The following is a 16941-nucleotide window of genomic DNA, read 5'->3' on the forward strand; positions in this document are numbered from 1 at the left end:
ATGTAGCCATCACTCAGAGTATTAATCTGCTTTAGAAAATATAGTTATTTAAGAATTAAAGTTTGTTTAATCAGATAATCACCATGTGCCCTAATGTAACATTTTTTAAGAAGTTCATTTTACCGCTGAGATATTTCTTGTGTAACGAGTGGTACATAATTTTTTGTATTTTTAAATGGACAGTTAAGGTTATCCCTGCCAAGAAAACTGGATGTCAGCTATTTCCTGTCACTCAAAGAGATTTTCAGTAAATCATGTAAGTGAAGGAGGACAGAATAGTTTATAAAGGAAAGTGCTCAAGCTGACGTCAAACCTGTTTAGGTTAAAAATAAAGAAGTAATCTATCGACAGGCCAAACTGTCATCTCACTTGTTTTCAGTCTTTGTACTTGTACAGGTGACTCCCTGCAGTGGACGCTGCCAATAAAAACAGATAAAAACAATTCCTTTTGATTTGTGATTCTTAATAAGCTTGCAAAGGAGCAGCTCTTTGACATTAAATGCATAAAGACTACGTCTATTATGTATAATATTTTTACGTGGTAACAATGAAACAAGACTTAGGGTTTTTTTCACACGAGGGACCCATGCCCGGATCCCAGTACACTTGACCCCAAAGTCCAGTTTGTTTGATTAGTGTGAATACTGTGTATTGTACCTGAGCATGATTCATCAAACCATGCCCGACTCCAGTTGAAAAGGTGGTCCCGAGCTGGGACAAGTCTACTTACACCCAGCCACCTGAAGTAAATGTTGGCATTGTACATTTCTGCAACCCCCATACGTTGAATCTTGACATTTCTGTCCTGCTGCCTTGTTGCCACTGTGGTCACAGTTTGAAACACAAGGTTGATGTTGTGAATTCAAACAAAAGCTACCTAGTTATGTTCATGTACCAAAAAAACTTGGTTATGGTTACGTATGTGTACGTAGAGTGTGATGTACAGGGTGTCCATGAAGTCTCTTTACAATTAAAAAAATATATTACAAAGGCAAATGATGAGATATCTTAATCATATTTGTTGGATGTACTCAGTGGTTATCAAAGTTTTTAATCACATTGCATTTCTGTATTTCAGGTGCCCTGTTGATGAAATAGGTAGTGGTAGATGAACCCCTACAAAAAGGCTACTTAAAAATAAATAAATATTGTGATTGATATTGTGTATCAAACAGAGATACCGTACCGTATAGATGTGCTTCATGCAACTAATGGTGCCCTTGTACAGGTGTATTAAGTGAGGAAAAAACCTTCAATATCTACTGCTCATTTTGTCATAATTTTCATATATTTGTCTGTTTTTATTTTTTAAGTTGTAAAGAGACTTTATTGACACCCTGGATTTATGTACACAAGTTAATTTACAGGTAAACATGAAAAAAACAGCCTTGATTTTTGGTGTCACACAGGACCTAAATGGGTCACCAGCACCGGTCTTGGATAAAGTCTACTGTCTGTTTGATTCATCCAAACACCCTCGAGTCCTTCCTCTGTGGAGTCAGATGCTCGTTATACTACGTCAGAAGCCGAGTGCGTCTCATACAGACACTAAAGGGTACCGCAAACGTTTCACATCAACGCAACTGTGGTTTGCAGACATGTGAAATGTCAATATTTTTGTTGGATGTCCAGAGTATTAGTAAGTGTTGTTATTTTTGCTATTTTAGAAATATGTGCGGTACTAGAGATTTACATCAACCCATTGGCAAAGTATCTCCAATTACTTTGGCAGGAAATCAGTGGGCTTGATAGTGCTGCTGTAACATCAAACAAAACAATGACATTTTTTGTATATAATTTTAGTTGTGTAGCTTTTTGAAATGCAAAATAGCTCATGCTTATGGATACAAACATGTGAATGTTTAAAAAGTGTGGTTTCGGAGTATTGCTTTTGTGCCAGGCTCAGACAATTCCTACATTATATCTATTTACCATGTTATTGTGAAATTTTTAATAAAATGGAATAAAGTGCTGAGATACAGGATTAAGAAAAGGCAGAGCGGAATGGTTGCATAGAGCACAACAAAGGAACTGTTTGATGGGTTGATAGATGAAGACTTTGTGACATGTCAGAGGACTAATTTCTGTTTTATTCCCTTAAGCCTTTGTATTCTTAATTTTCTTGCGCATGTGAAAACATCATTAAACAATAAAACTATTGATTGGACTCAAGTCTTCTCTTCTATGTTTTTTTTCCTTCCTTGTCAATTTACACTTACTGTAAGACAACTGCAATTGCACATCTGTCCACTAGAGTGCAGTTTAATATAATAATTTGGTGCAATAACTTTTGATAGATAAACTTGAGGTCAATAGGCAAATAATAGAAGTTCATATGATTAAACATAACCCTTTGGTCTACCTTATAATGTTACCTGATTCAATTCAATTAAAATCCATTTCATTTATATAGTTATATTATCTTCAGCACAGAAGAGCCAAAGACTCACTGTTAATTCCTGAGGTTCCCGACAATATAACTGAGAGCTGACTTTAGCTGAAGCCTTTATTTATGTTTATTTGAATTCATATTTTGACAATGCTGCCATAATCTATTTTGGCTGTCTTAATCAATTTTTTTTTTATTTTTAAAACTATGTTATATTATAGAAAAAAGTTGATAACAAAAAAAGGTATCTTACTTAACTGGGACATATGTTCAGAATTGTAAAAAAGCATTAGTTGGCATGTATATTTTCAAAATTTCAATTGTTAATATTTGCTGCATTAATGTAATGAAATTTGTGTTCAGGAAAAGATGTGTATAGGAATTGACAAGTGATAGCAGAAGGTCAGAATCTGTAGGAAGTTATCAGAATCTTGGACCCGACCCACTGGAAGGCTGTTAGGCTGTTATTTACCACTAAGTGGCAATTTAATGGTGATGTTGAGAACTGTGGGAGCATGGAGGTTGAAAAGAAAAACACAATTGTAAAAAAGACACGCCTCAGTTGGTTCAGATAGGTGAACCGTTGAGAATAGTTTTCATGCTTCTGTTCTCTTCTTTTTGACACGTAACGCAGCTGGTTCCGATAATTCACATCTACAAATAGAAGTGCACTGTGTGATATGCTCATCCCATGTACCTCCCACTAAGAAACAAGTCAAACAGGTGGCAAAATAAAGTGAAAGGCAAAAGAAAAGAAATGCCATAACAACATCCTCGAGGTCCAAGTCGTTTTTGTTTTTTTAAAACTCTGCACTTATTTCTTCATGTAAGCATGAATGGTAAGTTATGGTTACTTAATCTCAGTAATTTACACAATATTTTCACAGGAATTTTGTACATTTATTACATTTAAGTGTTTTTGTTACAAGTGATGTGTATTTTATAATGTTTCAATTGGTTGGTATTAGTATTCTTTGAAATAAGACTTTAAGGAAATGATTTGTAGGTTTGCCTTTTTTCTAAGTTAAAATGGTCAATTTTTATTCATTGCACTAAACTAAATTTAGAATTTAAAAATCTAAATACAGTTATAAGGATCAGGTTTAATTTTAAAAGTATCTGAATGCATTAAAAGTAACAGAGCAATTTGCATTACACCAATGAGAAATTCCTTAAGTCTGGCTTGTTATAAGGTCATTATTTAATAAAACTTTTCCATTTGATTTAACCCAAGCCCTTCGTAAAATGCAATACAATGCAACTTGTGAACAGTTATACCAATACCAATAGCTTACAGTGATTGGTTTATAGAAACCCTACTCAAGTGAGATAAATAAGCCTAATTTCATACATAATATTTTGCAGTAACTGAAAGATAATTATTTTGCATATTTCCACCAGTATCAGTATCCATTTGAACTACAACTTCTATAACACACAAAACCATCCACTGCACAGGGAGGGTGTCTATATTATTACTGTCATTTAACTTCCAAGAACTGACGCAGGTTTGGAGTTAATTGAGAAAAACAAATGATTAAAATTTCTATTTTTTAAAGCATTCTTATTTTACAGCAATTTTTCACACCTGACTTTTGCACAGTACTGTATACTGTATGTCCAAGGGAATAGATTTATACCTTATCCATACACTGACTGGTCTCCCCGCAAAAACGACAATGTAGGGCGTTTGTACAGGCAGCTAAATAAGACTCATATTTACGCTCTAGACTCTACTCTGTAGAATAGCTGATGTCACACTCGATGGGTGGATGGGTTGAACAAACGGTGGACTTTCACCCAGGAGTGTCCCATGTCAAAACAAAAATAAATTTATTTTTATGTAAATTGCCCTTTTTACGTAACTTCAATGGCTCACAGCACCCTCATAACTACTTCACTTCCGACTTTTATGTACATTTATTTATTGTTTAAACAGTCTTTTATAACGCCTGCAGCCTTTTTTACAACCACTAACCGTACGTGTACATAAAATAATTTTTGCTATTTTTAGGACGCTCCGCTTTGTACCATGCGCCACAAAACGCTCTTATGGGAAATTTTGACAACAATCTCCTGTGTCGTTTCAGATGGTATTGACAAATAAACAGCAGTTTTACTTACATTCACAGCAGAGCAGAGCAACCCAGCATTTGCCAGTTGGCAAGCCAAAATTAGACAAAGTTACTACTACTACTACTACTACTACTACTACTACTTTTACTACTACTACTACTACTACTTTTCTCACTGTATATCTATTGTAACTCCTGAGACAAACTCATGGAATATATATCACTGACACTGAGTCATTTGCCTTCTAGCATCAACAAGGATTGTGATCTTGGGGAAAACTGGAGCTGGGAAGAGCAGCCTCGCCAACACCATATTTGAAGAGAAAATGTTCAAGACAAACAATACAGCCAACTCTGGAACATCTACGTGTCAAGCGGTAACCAAATCTGTCAACGGAAGAACCATTACTTTGATCGACACTCCTGGTTTCTTTGACACTAAGAGATCTGAGGAAGACATGAAGGCTGAGATAGTGAGGTGTATCACAGAGTGTGCTCCTGGGCCTCATGCCTTTATCATTATGCTTAAAGTAGAGAAATTCACAGAGCACGAGAAAGCTGTTATCACTACAACAAGCCAGTATTTCTCTGAAGAGGCTTTTAAATATTCCATAGTTGTCTTCAGTCATGGTGATGAGCTCGAAGATGGGACAAAGATCAAAGAGTGGGTCGATCAAAATGCAGATCTAAGTGACCTGGTAAAGAAGTGCGGGAGCCGGTGCCATGTGTTTGATAATAAATACTGGTCGAAAACCCCGCAAGATGAATACAGGAACAACAAGTCCCAGGTGAAGGAGCTTCTCGAGACAATAGATGCGATGACGGCAGCCAATGAAGAAAGCTGCTTCACCAATGAGATGCTACAAGCATGGGAGAGGCGTATACAACAAGAGGAGGAGCGCATCAAAGCATCAGGTGCAAACATGTCACAGGAAGAGATCAGAGCGCAGGCTAAAAGCCGTGTCTTCAAGCGTTTGTTAACACTGATGGCAGGTGTCTCAGCAGGAGCATTGTTAGGACATTTCCTTGGTGATAAGGTCATGCAAAACGAAGGGCTAGCAACAGCATTAGGGATGTGTATTGGCAAGACTCTGGCAGTGACATATGTCTCATGATACAGTGGTTCCAATTCAATATGTTGTGATATACTGCAATATTGTGGGCAAGGTCATATGTATTGTAATTATTTAAAAATATAATTTTGTGAACACTGTCATGTAACAACTATAGTCTGAGTGTTGAATTGCAATACTTGTTTGGTGTAGACTAAAATAATCTTAAATCTTTTATATCTTTAAAATTTTCCTTTAGATAAGATGATTCCTACATTTATATCACATCTTTTTTAGAGCTCAAACTAGCAGTTATGTCATTATACATTAATCAGACATGTATTGTCTCAGTCAGGAGAATTAAATGCATTTTATATTCTGCTGTCCATCAGACTTCAGAGCATGTTTGGATACAAGTTGCTGCCTTGAAAGTTTTTGTTGAGGTTGACGATGAAAACATTGTATGTTATGTTGTTAAATCTAACACAGTTTGTTTGACACATGTCAATAAAGTACAATTTATTTGCTTGCTTTCCTTTTTGTATTACCTATGTGTAATTGTCTTTAAGTAATTGTAAATTTCCCAAATATTATCAAGATTATCATAAATCATGATCAGATGTGGGCCCTCCAAAAAATTGTGATTTCATGAGTGTTTTATTTGTTGCAAGATTAATCATTGTAGAGCAATAAATCATCAAAATATTCATGTGTGTCCAATTGTCTATTTTTCGTTCAATTAACTTCATTCATTTTTAGTCCAGCAGAACTTGCCATTGCAAGAACAGACCAGTGACATAAACTGGACAAATGGGTGGATGGACCATCACACACAAATAAAAAATATATTTTTCTTCCTTTTTACCCAAATTCAGTCTTTAACCAAAATATCACATCACTTATTATAACGACCACATACACTGTGGGTTTGTAATGATACCCTCTTTGTTGTAAACAAGTCTTATCTAACATATGATCCTGGGTCAGAACTAACTTGGCTGCAGAGGCAGTGTCATGCCCTTTAAGCTTTGCCGATGCTGCCAGACCGGTATGAGTCAATGTTTCAAATCTTGAGAACAAACAATGTGAATGCAAAAGAAAAAATAAATAAATGCTGAAGTATCCCAACTTAATAAGGACATTTCATTTAACAAACAATGACAAAGATTTGAATAAACTATAAGATTTGTCAAGAACTACATGCATCCTTGTATCAAAATAAAAGTAAATCTCCCTTTTTTCCCCACCGTTGAAGCCCAGATTTGTGAATATTTTTACAATTCTCAGAGAAAATCAATCAAGTTTCAGTAGACTTGTGCAAAGGATTAGGTTAGGATGTTGACTTAACATAAATAACCTATGTTACCTGTGCATCATACAGTGACATTAAAATCAAAGCATATTTTGGTTTTATATCATGACTTATTTTGTGTTATATTACTATTTGTGGTATTATCTGTGGCCATTACTGGTACTTATGTTGCAGTATATTGATGCCTGTACTTGAATGAAAAAAGGAAAGTGCGATGTGTGTTAATCATCCGATCAGCCTGCAGCATGCAAACAAGTCAGACGGGTAGAAAAAACAAAGCAAGAGGCAAGTCAGAGCAAGGGAACAAGAGAAAACATTTACAGCAGAGACGGCTCGCGCATCTGACTAATTTCTTTGCACGATTTCTACTATTCACAGCATGGACGGTAAGTCAAACTTATTTTTTCTGCTGTTGTGTCATTTATGAGCACCTAATACTATTATTTAACAAAAGAATATTCAAATGTGTATATGATTTTGGGGCATCCTAACTAATCCTTTCCATCTATGTTGAAATGGGTTCTCTTTTGTGTTGTCTGTTTATTTCCCTTTACTATGATTTTATGACTATGAAAAAAAAGCCCTACATCAAACAAAATCAATATTTATCAGCACAGGATAAGTGGATAATCACATCATGTAAAATTAGATTTGTTTTTCTGTATAATTTTAGAGTTAATTATTTGAATAATTATGTAAGTGAGTGAAAATGTCATTAAAGTGCATCGGTCAGGTATCTCTAGTCTCTGACTGTCCCTAAAAATGTATTAATTTTCAAACATATGACATTTTATTTATTTACTTTTTTACGTAAGCTTTGTTTCACAATGTGTAATAATTCTTGAAGCACAATGAATGAAGTGGGGTGAGTTAGAGGGATAGTTACATTTTTTGAAGTGGGGTTGTATGAGGGCTGTGGCTCAGATGGTAGAGCGGTCACCCACTGCTGGCGCTTCGACCCCTGACCATAATAGTCTACATGTTGAAGTATACTTGGGGCGAGATACTGAACCCCAAATTGTGAAGGGATTACTGATAGTGGCAGGTGGCACAGTGTAGGAAAGCCTCTGCCACCAGTGTATGAATGTGTATTTGAATGGGTGAATGATCATCTGTAATGTTAAAGCACTTTGAGTGGTCACTATTACTACACAAGTGTGATACAAGAGCAGTCCATTTACCATTTACCATAGTTGGTGTATTACCTATAGTAGATGGCACACCGCCAGTTTGCAGGCAGGAGTACTAACATGTAGGCTAAGTAATTTCAGTGGCAGCAGCTAAATGTATTTTATTTTAATTATTATTATTATTATTATTATTATTATTATTATTATTATTATTATATTTTCCCAGCTTAAACTTGCTGTCAGGTATCCATTTTCAACAGACAACTGAAGCTAGACTCCTTTGACAAAAACAGTACTTTAACCTTGCAGAACATATGTGTTGCCTGACTACCATTAATTGGTAAGTTTGTGAATTTGGTGAATCTGAATGAACCCTTAAAAACACCAAAGTCACACACTAACACAAACTGACTAACTAATTACATTAACATTTACATTTAGTCATTCAGCAGACGCTTTTATCCAAAGCGCCTTACAGGGGGAAAAAAAGGGGGAACAATCAAGGTATAGTATATGATTACGTATATGATTAAGGCAGAGGTAGACTAGCAATTTCCGTGTTCTGTGAGGTAAAATAACTGTTTTTGTCAAAGGAGTTTGGTAGTTTTGAAGAGAACATAGATAACGATAACGAGTTTTCTGTCATAATGGTCTGGAAAAATAAAATCCGAACTATCACTTTAACAACTAATAGATAAATGTACTGATTTACTGATACAGATTCACTTTTTTTTCTTCTCTAGTGTTAAACACATGGAGGATTGTCCTTCTGGGAAAAAGTGGAGTTGGAAAGAGCAGCCTTGCCAACACCATATTTGGAGAGGCCATATTCAAAATAAATAAATTAAATGACTTGGACACACATTGTTCTCCAGCCGAAACCAAATCTGTCAACGGAAGAAGCATCACTTTGATTGACACTCCTGGTTTCTTTGATCCAGGCAGGTCTGAGGAGGAGCTGAAGCCTGAGATAGTGAGGTGTAGCACAGAGTGCGCTCCTGGGCCTCATGCCTTTCTCATTGTGCTCAAAGTAGAGAAATTCACAGAGCATGAGAAAGCTGTCATCACACAAATGTGTGAATATTTCTCAGAAGATGCTCTCAAATATGCTGTGATAGTCTTCACTCACGGTGACCAGCTCCCTGAAGGAATGAAAATGGAGGAATATGTCCAGCAAAGTGAGGGTCTGAGTGATCTGGTGAAGAAGTGTGGAGGCCGATGCCACGTCGTTGACAATAAATACTGGAAGACCGACACAGAGGACGACTACAGAAGTAACCAGTTCCAGGTGGAAGAACTCCTCAACACCATAGATAAGATAGTAATGGAAAACAATGGAGACTATTACACAGATGAAAAGCTACAAGAAGTGGAGAGAGAAATACAGAAAGAGGAAGAGCGCATTAGACGGTCATCGGGTAACATGTCACAGGAAGAGGTCAGGAAGCAGGCTAAAAGCAACGTCTTTAAGAAGCAGGTGGACAACGCAGCACGACCATGGTTTAGAGGTTTAGTGGGTTTTGCAGTCATAGCTGGAATACTTGTAGCTGTCTCAGCTGTGTTGTTCAAGGTTGTAAAAGAAGCCCCACTATTTAATGAAAAAACAACAACAGCACTGGCAGAAGTGGGAGAAACTCAAGCTGAGAAAGTTGTAGATCAGCCAGCCAGTATAATAAAACAGGTAATGGATGTCTTGACCTCACCAGAAACAGTGGTAGAGGAGGTGGAAAAACAAGCTGAGAAGGTTGTAGATGCATCTCAGCCAGCCAGTATAATAACACAGGTAATGGATGTCTTGACCTCACCAGAAACAGTGGTAGAGGAGGTGGAAAAACAAGCTGAGAAAGTTGTAGATGCATCTCAGCCAGCCAGTATAATAACACAGGTAATGGATGTCTTGACCTCACCAGAAACAGTGGTAGAGGAGGTGGAAAAACAAGCTGAGAAAGTTGTAGATGCATCTCAGCCAGCCAGTATAATAACACAGGTAATGGATGTCTTGACCTCACCAGAAACAGTGGTAGAGGAGGTGGAAAAACAAGCTGAGAAAGTTGTAGACGTGTCTCCACCAGCTGGTACAACAGAACAGGTACTTGAGGTAATACAAAAGACATTTATAGTTATCTTGGACAAACTTTATGCTTTGTATGAAAGAGTGTATGATCCTTGGAATCCATTTGAATGAACACTATCTCCGATAAAACACAGCACAAGTCATAAGAAAGGGTTGAAATTAGCATAAGTGGTGGCAATCTTATAGATTTTCAAATTGGCCATTGGCAACTGCTTTCAAGCAAAAATATAGACAGCAAACAGACAAACGTCAAAATATTTCCTTTTTTTCACATTTGTGATACTTAAAGAGATTTGGTTGACTGTGTGGTAAAGTTTGACTATTCCACTGGCATTACAAAGAAATGTGCAAACTGATTCAGCTGACAAAGATTTCATTATTAAAGTGTCCTTTAACTGCATAGTTTCTTCACTTCTCAGGTGACTAAACTTAGCAGCCATATTTTCAGTTTCCGTGAGCTAAAGCTGTGGCCTGGGAACTACTTTTAAAAGTGAGCATTGAGCCCTGATGCTTTACAATGATAGTTTCAGGTTTAGGTAATTGTCCATTTAAACCTCTTACCTTATGGAGGTCCTTGTGTCTGTGCTTTAACCTTTGTGCTGGTTCCTGTCAAATGAAAAGAGAACCACTGTGAGTACTCATCCTGAAATACTAGTAAGTAGTGCTAGTAATTACTAAGTAAATAAACAGTATATGGAAATACATGTTTGTTTTATCACTCTGTTTAACTAATTATGTAAAATTTAAAAGTGGTTATTGGGTGATGGACTCACCAGTTAAAACTTGTAATACCTCTTTTTTCTTCTTCTTCTGACACTGTTTTTAATCCGTCTCTTGTGGGTCTAACAACTTTATGGATACATGTTCAAAAAAATCACTGGTGACACCTTTTATGGTGATGGTTTTCAATATGTGTATTCTGTTAATATGCATTGTTTTGTACTGTAATGTACATATGTAATAAAACAGATGATCGGTCACATGTTTTTTCAAGTTCTTTTTTTCCATAGAAACATTCAGAAATTAAAAGATCAAAACCAACCATGAATTGATCTTAATTACAAGTTTTAGCCTGATATAGCTTATTCATTTGTGCCATAGACCTCCATTGTTTCCAAAAACTATGAAAATGAATCCACAAGTGACAATTTAGGAGGTAGATTTTTATCTGATATCCTGAGGTTCCTAAAAAATAGCAAACAACTCTATTTTTATTTTATTTATGTGGAAAAAACGTAATAAATTAAAACACCTTTCTTCATTTACAAGAAATACAATAAGGCTTCAGGCCACATGTTAGCAAAAAGGCCTCATTGTTTTCAGTCCAGTAACTTGTACAGTTGATTTCCTGCAGTGGATGCTGCCAATAAAAACAGATTCCTTTTCAGCTTGTTCTGTCTCACTCAGGTAAAACACTCCACCCTAAAAAGGTATGAAAAGGTGCAGCTTCTATCCTCCCTCTTTGACAACAAAATGTATTCCATTTCTTATTAAATGCAATTAACAAGAAACCTCAAGCTACAGGGTCTTTGAACCATACTATAAAGCTTACATGTAAAATGCACTCATAACACTGAGTTGTTAAATCATATTAATGGGAAATATGGAGCTCTTATTGTAGCCGTTGGTGAGCAATCCACATCATTTGTATTGTAGCTGCATTTACTTGTTGCATATAGTTTTCTCTATACTGAGCACAAATTGTGTGAAGTACAGCTAAGCTGGAGAGGCAGGGAGGGTGGAGTACCAAATGTTAGTAATTTCATGTTCGTCTGGTTATACAGCCTGGTAAAACTCTCCCAGCTAAACAAGACGGTTCCATTAATAAACTAATGAAAATAACATTCTCCAAAACCAGTCACCTCCCTAAACAGTTGATCATAGTCTATTATAGTAACCCAGCTGAATACAATGGTTGCCAAAAATCGATCAATCAAAATAACAGCTGACACGCAAAAGCACCACTTTAAATCTTGTTTACCAGAGACGTGCTGATAAGTTTCATGGAAATAAACCATTCAGCAATAAATTAAAAAAAAGACTTATCAACTTAGTCAACTAAGACCAAAACAACTAATTAGTCCACCTAAGCGTTTGTTTTGGCTAAACCAGAGTTGGTGATAGTTGGAACATGTAGAAAGAAAATTGCCAAGATGGTTTTTATGAGTAATTTATGCCAGTGATGGTAATACAAAAGACATTTATAGATATCTTGGACAAACTTTAATGCTTTGTATGAAAGAGCGTATAGTCCTTGGAATTAATTCGAATGAACTCAAAACCAGATAAAACACATTATAAGCCGTAAGAAAGGGTTGAAATCAGCATAAATTGTTGCAATCCTAGATTTTCAAATTAGCAACCAATTCTTGGCCTTTGGGTTGCCAACAGTGGTAACTGCTTTTAAACAAAATATAGACAGCAAACAGAAAAACATGCACCTCAAAATATATTCATTCTGTAATATTTGTTTAATTTGTGATACTTAAAGAGATTTGGTTGACTGCGTTGAAGTTTGACTATTCCATTGGCATTACAAAGAAATGTGATTCAGGGGACAAGGATTTCATTGCTTTACAATGAAATAGTTTCAGGTTTAGATAAAGTGGTTATTGGGTGATGGACTACCAGTAAAAACTTGTAATATGTCTTTATTTGCTTTTCTTCTGACACTGTTTTTTTCTATTTATTGTGGGTCTAACAACTTTAAGGATATGTCATTTTAAAAAATCACTGGTGACTCCTTTTATGGTGATGGTTGTCAATATTATGTTAATATGTGTTGTTTTGTACTGTAATGTACGTAATAAAACAGATGATTGGTGACATCTCTTTTCAAGTCCTTTTTTTATAGAAGCATTCACATATGTTGTTAGAGATTAAAAGATCAAGACCAACAATGAATTGATCTTAATAACAAGTTTAAGCCTGATATAGCTAAATTTACTCACAAGTGAGCCACTGATGGCTGATGGTTTTGGTATTTTTATTGGTTTGTTGTTGACATGTGAGCTTTAATGTTTAAGGCTGCTCTTCTACCAAATCACAGGAGGAAAACTGTTGCGCAAAATAATCTTTTGTCAGACTACAGAGTTGCTTGCAATTTAAATTTAGGATGCAGGTTTTAATCTGATATCCTGAGGTTTCTAAAAAAAATAGCAAACAACTCCTGCTGAAGCTGAATACATTCAAACGCCTTTCTACATTTACAAGAAATACAATCTGGCTTCAGGCCACACGTTAAGCACAACGACCTTGTTGTTTTCAGTCCAGTAACTTGTACAGTAGATTTCCTGCAGTGGATGCTGCCAATAAAAACAGATTAAAAATTCCTTTTCAGCTTGTTCTGTCTCACTCAGGTAAAACACTCCACCCTAAAAAGGTATGAAAAGGTGCAGCTTCTATCCTCCCTCTTTGACCACAAAAACAATGCATTCCATTTCTTATTAGATGCATTTAAAAAGAAACTGCATGCTGCAGGATATTCTTTTCACCATACTATAGAGCTTACATGTAAAATGCACTCATAACACTGAGTTTTCAAATCATTTTAATGGAAAATATGGAGCTGTTATTGTAGCCGTTGGTGAGCAATCCACATCATTTGCATTGTAGCTGCATTTACTTAGCTGCATTAATAGTTTTCTCTATACTGAGCACAATTTGTGTGAAGTACAACTGGGCTGGAGTACCAAATGTTAGTAATTTCATGTTAGTCTGGTTATACAGCCTGGTAAAACTCTCCCAGCTAATCAAGACGGTTCCATTAATAAACTAATGAAAATAACATTCTTCTCAAGCTTTACCTTCCAAAACCAGTCACCTCCCTAACCAGTTGATCATAGTCTTTTTATAGTAACCCAGCTGAATACAATGGTTGCCAAAAATCGATCAATCAAAATAACAGCTGACATGCAAAAGCACCACTTTAAATCTTGTTTACCAGAGACGTGCTGATAAGTTTCTTGGAAATAAACCATTCAGCATGAAAAAAAACACTTAAAAAAGACTTATCAACTAAGTCAACTAAGACCAAAACAACTAATGAGTCTACCTAAGGGTTTATTTTGATTAAACCAGAGTTGGTGATACTTGGAACATGTAGAAAGACTTACCAAGACGGTTATGTGAGTTTTTATTTTCTTCGTGCTCACTTTGAATGAAGTGTAATTTATAACAAGGTAAAATTACTGTTATTGTCAATGGAGTCTGGTGTATTAGGCGAGCATGATAAACCTGCTGTTTCTGTTTAAACCCTTAGGTACTTTACTCTTTATCACCATCCCAACCATGAAATATGCAAATGTTTTCCTCTTAGTCATCTGTTTAAAAACAAATTATTTTACTTTCGGTTTTATGACCTCGCCTTTTGTGATGACAAGCGTCTCTTGTTTCATTGTTCATATCTAGCCTCAACAAGTCAAACCGGTAGAAAACTAAAGAAGAGTCAAAACAGAGCAAGAGAACAGGGAAAAAAACATCTAGCGAGGACATTCAGCCGTCCGTTTGACTACAGTGATTTGTTTTCTGGCAACATGGACGGTGAGTTGAGCTTGCTTCATATCAGTGCAGTGGTCAAGGAAGTACTGTGTTATTTTGGGTAAACTGAATAATATTGTCATCCTATGTTTTGTCAAGTAACTGTTCTGTTGGATACATGTGGTAGAGTCAAAAGTACTGTATATATTTATTCTGAAATGTAGTAGTGTAGAATTACAAAGTACTCCGAAATGAAAATACTTAACTCAAGTTTAAGTATCTCAAATGTGTGCTTACATACTATACTTAAGAAAAAAAAAACTGTTAAAAACTGAAATACGCATATACATACCTGAGATTATGTGCCAGGTTCAAAGTTATTGATAATTACAGATGGACTGTTTGATTCTTTAGCTTTTCATCTGGCGCCATCATCTGGTCAAAAGTGATATTTGTTTAATATTTTATGAGGACATGCTTGCAAAACAAATGGCATTCCCATCAGCTTCAGCTGTATATGAAATATTTAAAATGTTTAAATAAAAACTGATCAAACAAAATTTGATTTAAAAAAAATACACATTGTTACACGTATTACCATTGACATGTAAGAGACGTACAGCTAAATAATTTCCTAAAAATATATAAAATTAGGATACATGCATCCATATCTCTCTCTCTATATATATAGAGATATATATATATATCTCTATATATATATATCTATACATATGTGGGATCTGTGTCACTTTAAGGGTACTGGTATTGGTACTGGTTTTGTCATATTTAAACAATTCCCAGCTCTATTACAAATCAAATCAATTAAATAATTATATATATCATTCTGTTGAACCCTACACCAGTTAACAGAACAAGTAAAAATGAATGTATTGTACTTATAAAGAGTCTTTTTTTCTCTTCTAGTGCCGACCTCAAGGAGGATAGTCCTACTGGGAAAAACTGGAGCGGGAAAAAGCAGCCTGGCTAACACCATATTGGGCGAGGATGTGTTCAAGATAAGCCATGCACCGACCTCTGAGACAAGTCTTTCTTGTGCAGAAACCAAATCTGTCAACGGGAGGAGCATCACATTGATCGACACTCACAGTTTTTTTGACACGTGTGGGTCTAAAGCAATGCTGAAGGCTGAGATAGTGAGGTGCATCACAGAGTGCGCTCCTGGGCCTCATGCATTTCTCATTGTGCTTAAAGTGGAGAAATTCACTGAGCAGGAGAAGGATGTCGTCAATAAAATATGCCAACACTTCTCTGAGGAAGCGTTAAAATATGCGACAGTTGTCTTCACTCACGGTGACCAGCTCCCAGAAGAGACGACAATAGAGGAGTTTGTCGGTCAGAACACAGACCTGAGCGATCTGGTGAAGAAGTGCGGAGGCAGGTGCCACGTCGTGGACAACAAGTACTGGAAGCACAACGGAGAGGACGACTACAGAAGTAACCAGATGCAGGTGGCAGAGCTGCTCAGCACACTTGACAAGCTGATTGAGACAAACAAAGGAAGCTGCTACACCAATGAGATGCTACAAGAAGTTAAAATGCAAATTCAGACGGAAGAAGAGCACATAAGACAGTCATCAGGCAACTTGTCGAGGGAAGTGATTAGAAATAAAGCTAAACTCAAGGTTTTTAACGGGTTACTTATCAGATTAGCAAGTACTGCAACAGGTGCACTGTTAGGAGCTTTGCTTGGTATGGCAGGGATGGTCGCAGCAACTGTTGGAAATCTTAAGGATCTCTCAGAGTTTTCAGCACTAGCATCAACAGCAAGCAAAGGGGTGGCATCGGCAGCTCTAAGCGGGGTAGTAAAGGGTGGTAAGATAGGATATGATGCAGCTGAAGGAGCAGAAAGTACAGGGGAAGCCATAAACAAGACAGTGAAGGCGGTCTGGATGTAATTTGCCAGTTGCAGCAGATCAAAATAACACATGTATATAATAGATAATAGATAATAACTTCTGAGGTAATCAAAATGTAATTGTATTGGGATGACTTTTTATCTGAAAGTGATTAATAATCTGAAATTACACCTGTTTATTTCCCACTTTCCATGAGATGCTGAATGTTTTTCCTATTAGTTTACTGTCTATTGAAGGTTTTTTGAGATTTCTTGATTCAATAAGCAAACAGCTGTGTGTTGTTGTTTTTTTATGTGCCAGCTTCAATAAATGTGCAGGCTGTGAATAATAAGACTATATTTACTTTTGAATAATTCCTTAAGTCAATCAAAATCAGTTCTATCTGCTAAACACGAAGGACATGTATGAATGAGTTCTGTATTTTTGAAAGATTTAACTGCTTATTTTACACTTTCCATGACACTTGAATGCTGAAAGGGGGTTTTCAGTTGTTTTCTTTTTTTTTTTCATAAAGTTATTGCTTGTTACAACTTATATAGCAATAAAACAGCTA

General features: G+C 36.1%; 2 protein-coding genes across 2 annotated transcripts; both read left to right on the forward strand.

Moving 5' to 3' along the window:
- Positions 1-3221: 3221 nt before the first annotated feature.
- LOC131990186 (GTPase IMAP family member 7-like) lies at positions 3222-5579 on the forward strand. Its single transcript, XM_059355584.1, has 2 exons — positions 3222-3228; positions 4714-5579. The coding sequence occupies exons 1-2, from the start codon at positions 3222-3224 to the stop codon at positions 5577-5579; spliced, it is 873 nt and encodes a 290-aa protein (XP_059211567.1).
- A 1628-nt stretch (positions 5580-7207) lies between these two features.
- On the forward strand, positions 7208-16427 carry LOC131990188 (GTPase IMAP family member 8-like). The gene is made up of 4 exons (XM_059355586.1): positions 7208-7214; positions 8702-9458; positions 14443-14460; positions 15449-16427. The coding sequence occupies exons 1-4, from the start codon at positions 7208-7210 to the stop codon at positions 16425-16427; spliced, it is 1761 nt and encodes a 586-aa protein (XP_059211569.1).
- Positions 16428-16941: the final 514 nt, after the last annotated feature.

This window comes from Centropristis striata, chromosome 17 (assembly GCF_030273125.1).
Source record: "Centropristis striata isolate RG_2023a ecotype Rhode Island chromosome 17, C.striata_1.0, whole genome shotgun sequence".
Classification (NCBI taxonomy): domain Eukaryota; kingdom Metazoa; phylum Chordata; class Actinopteri; order Perciformes; family Serranidae; genus Centropristis; species Centropristis striata.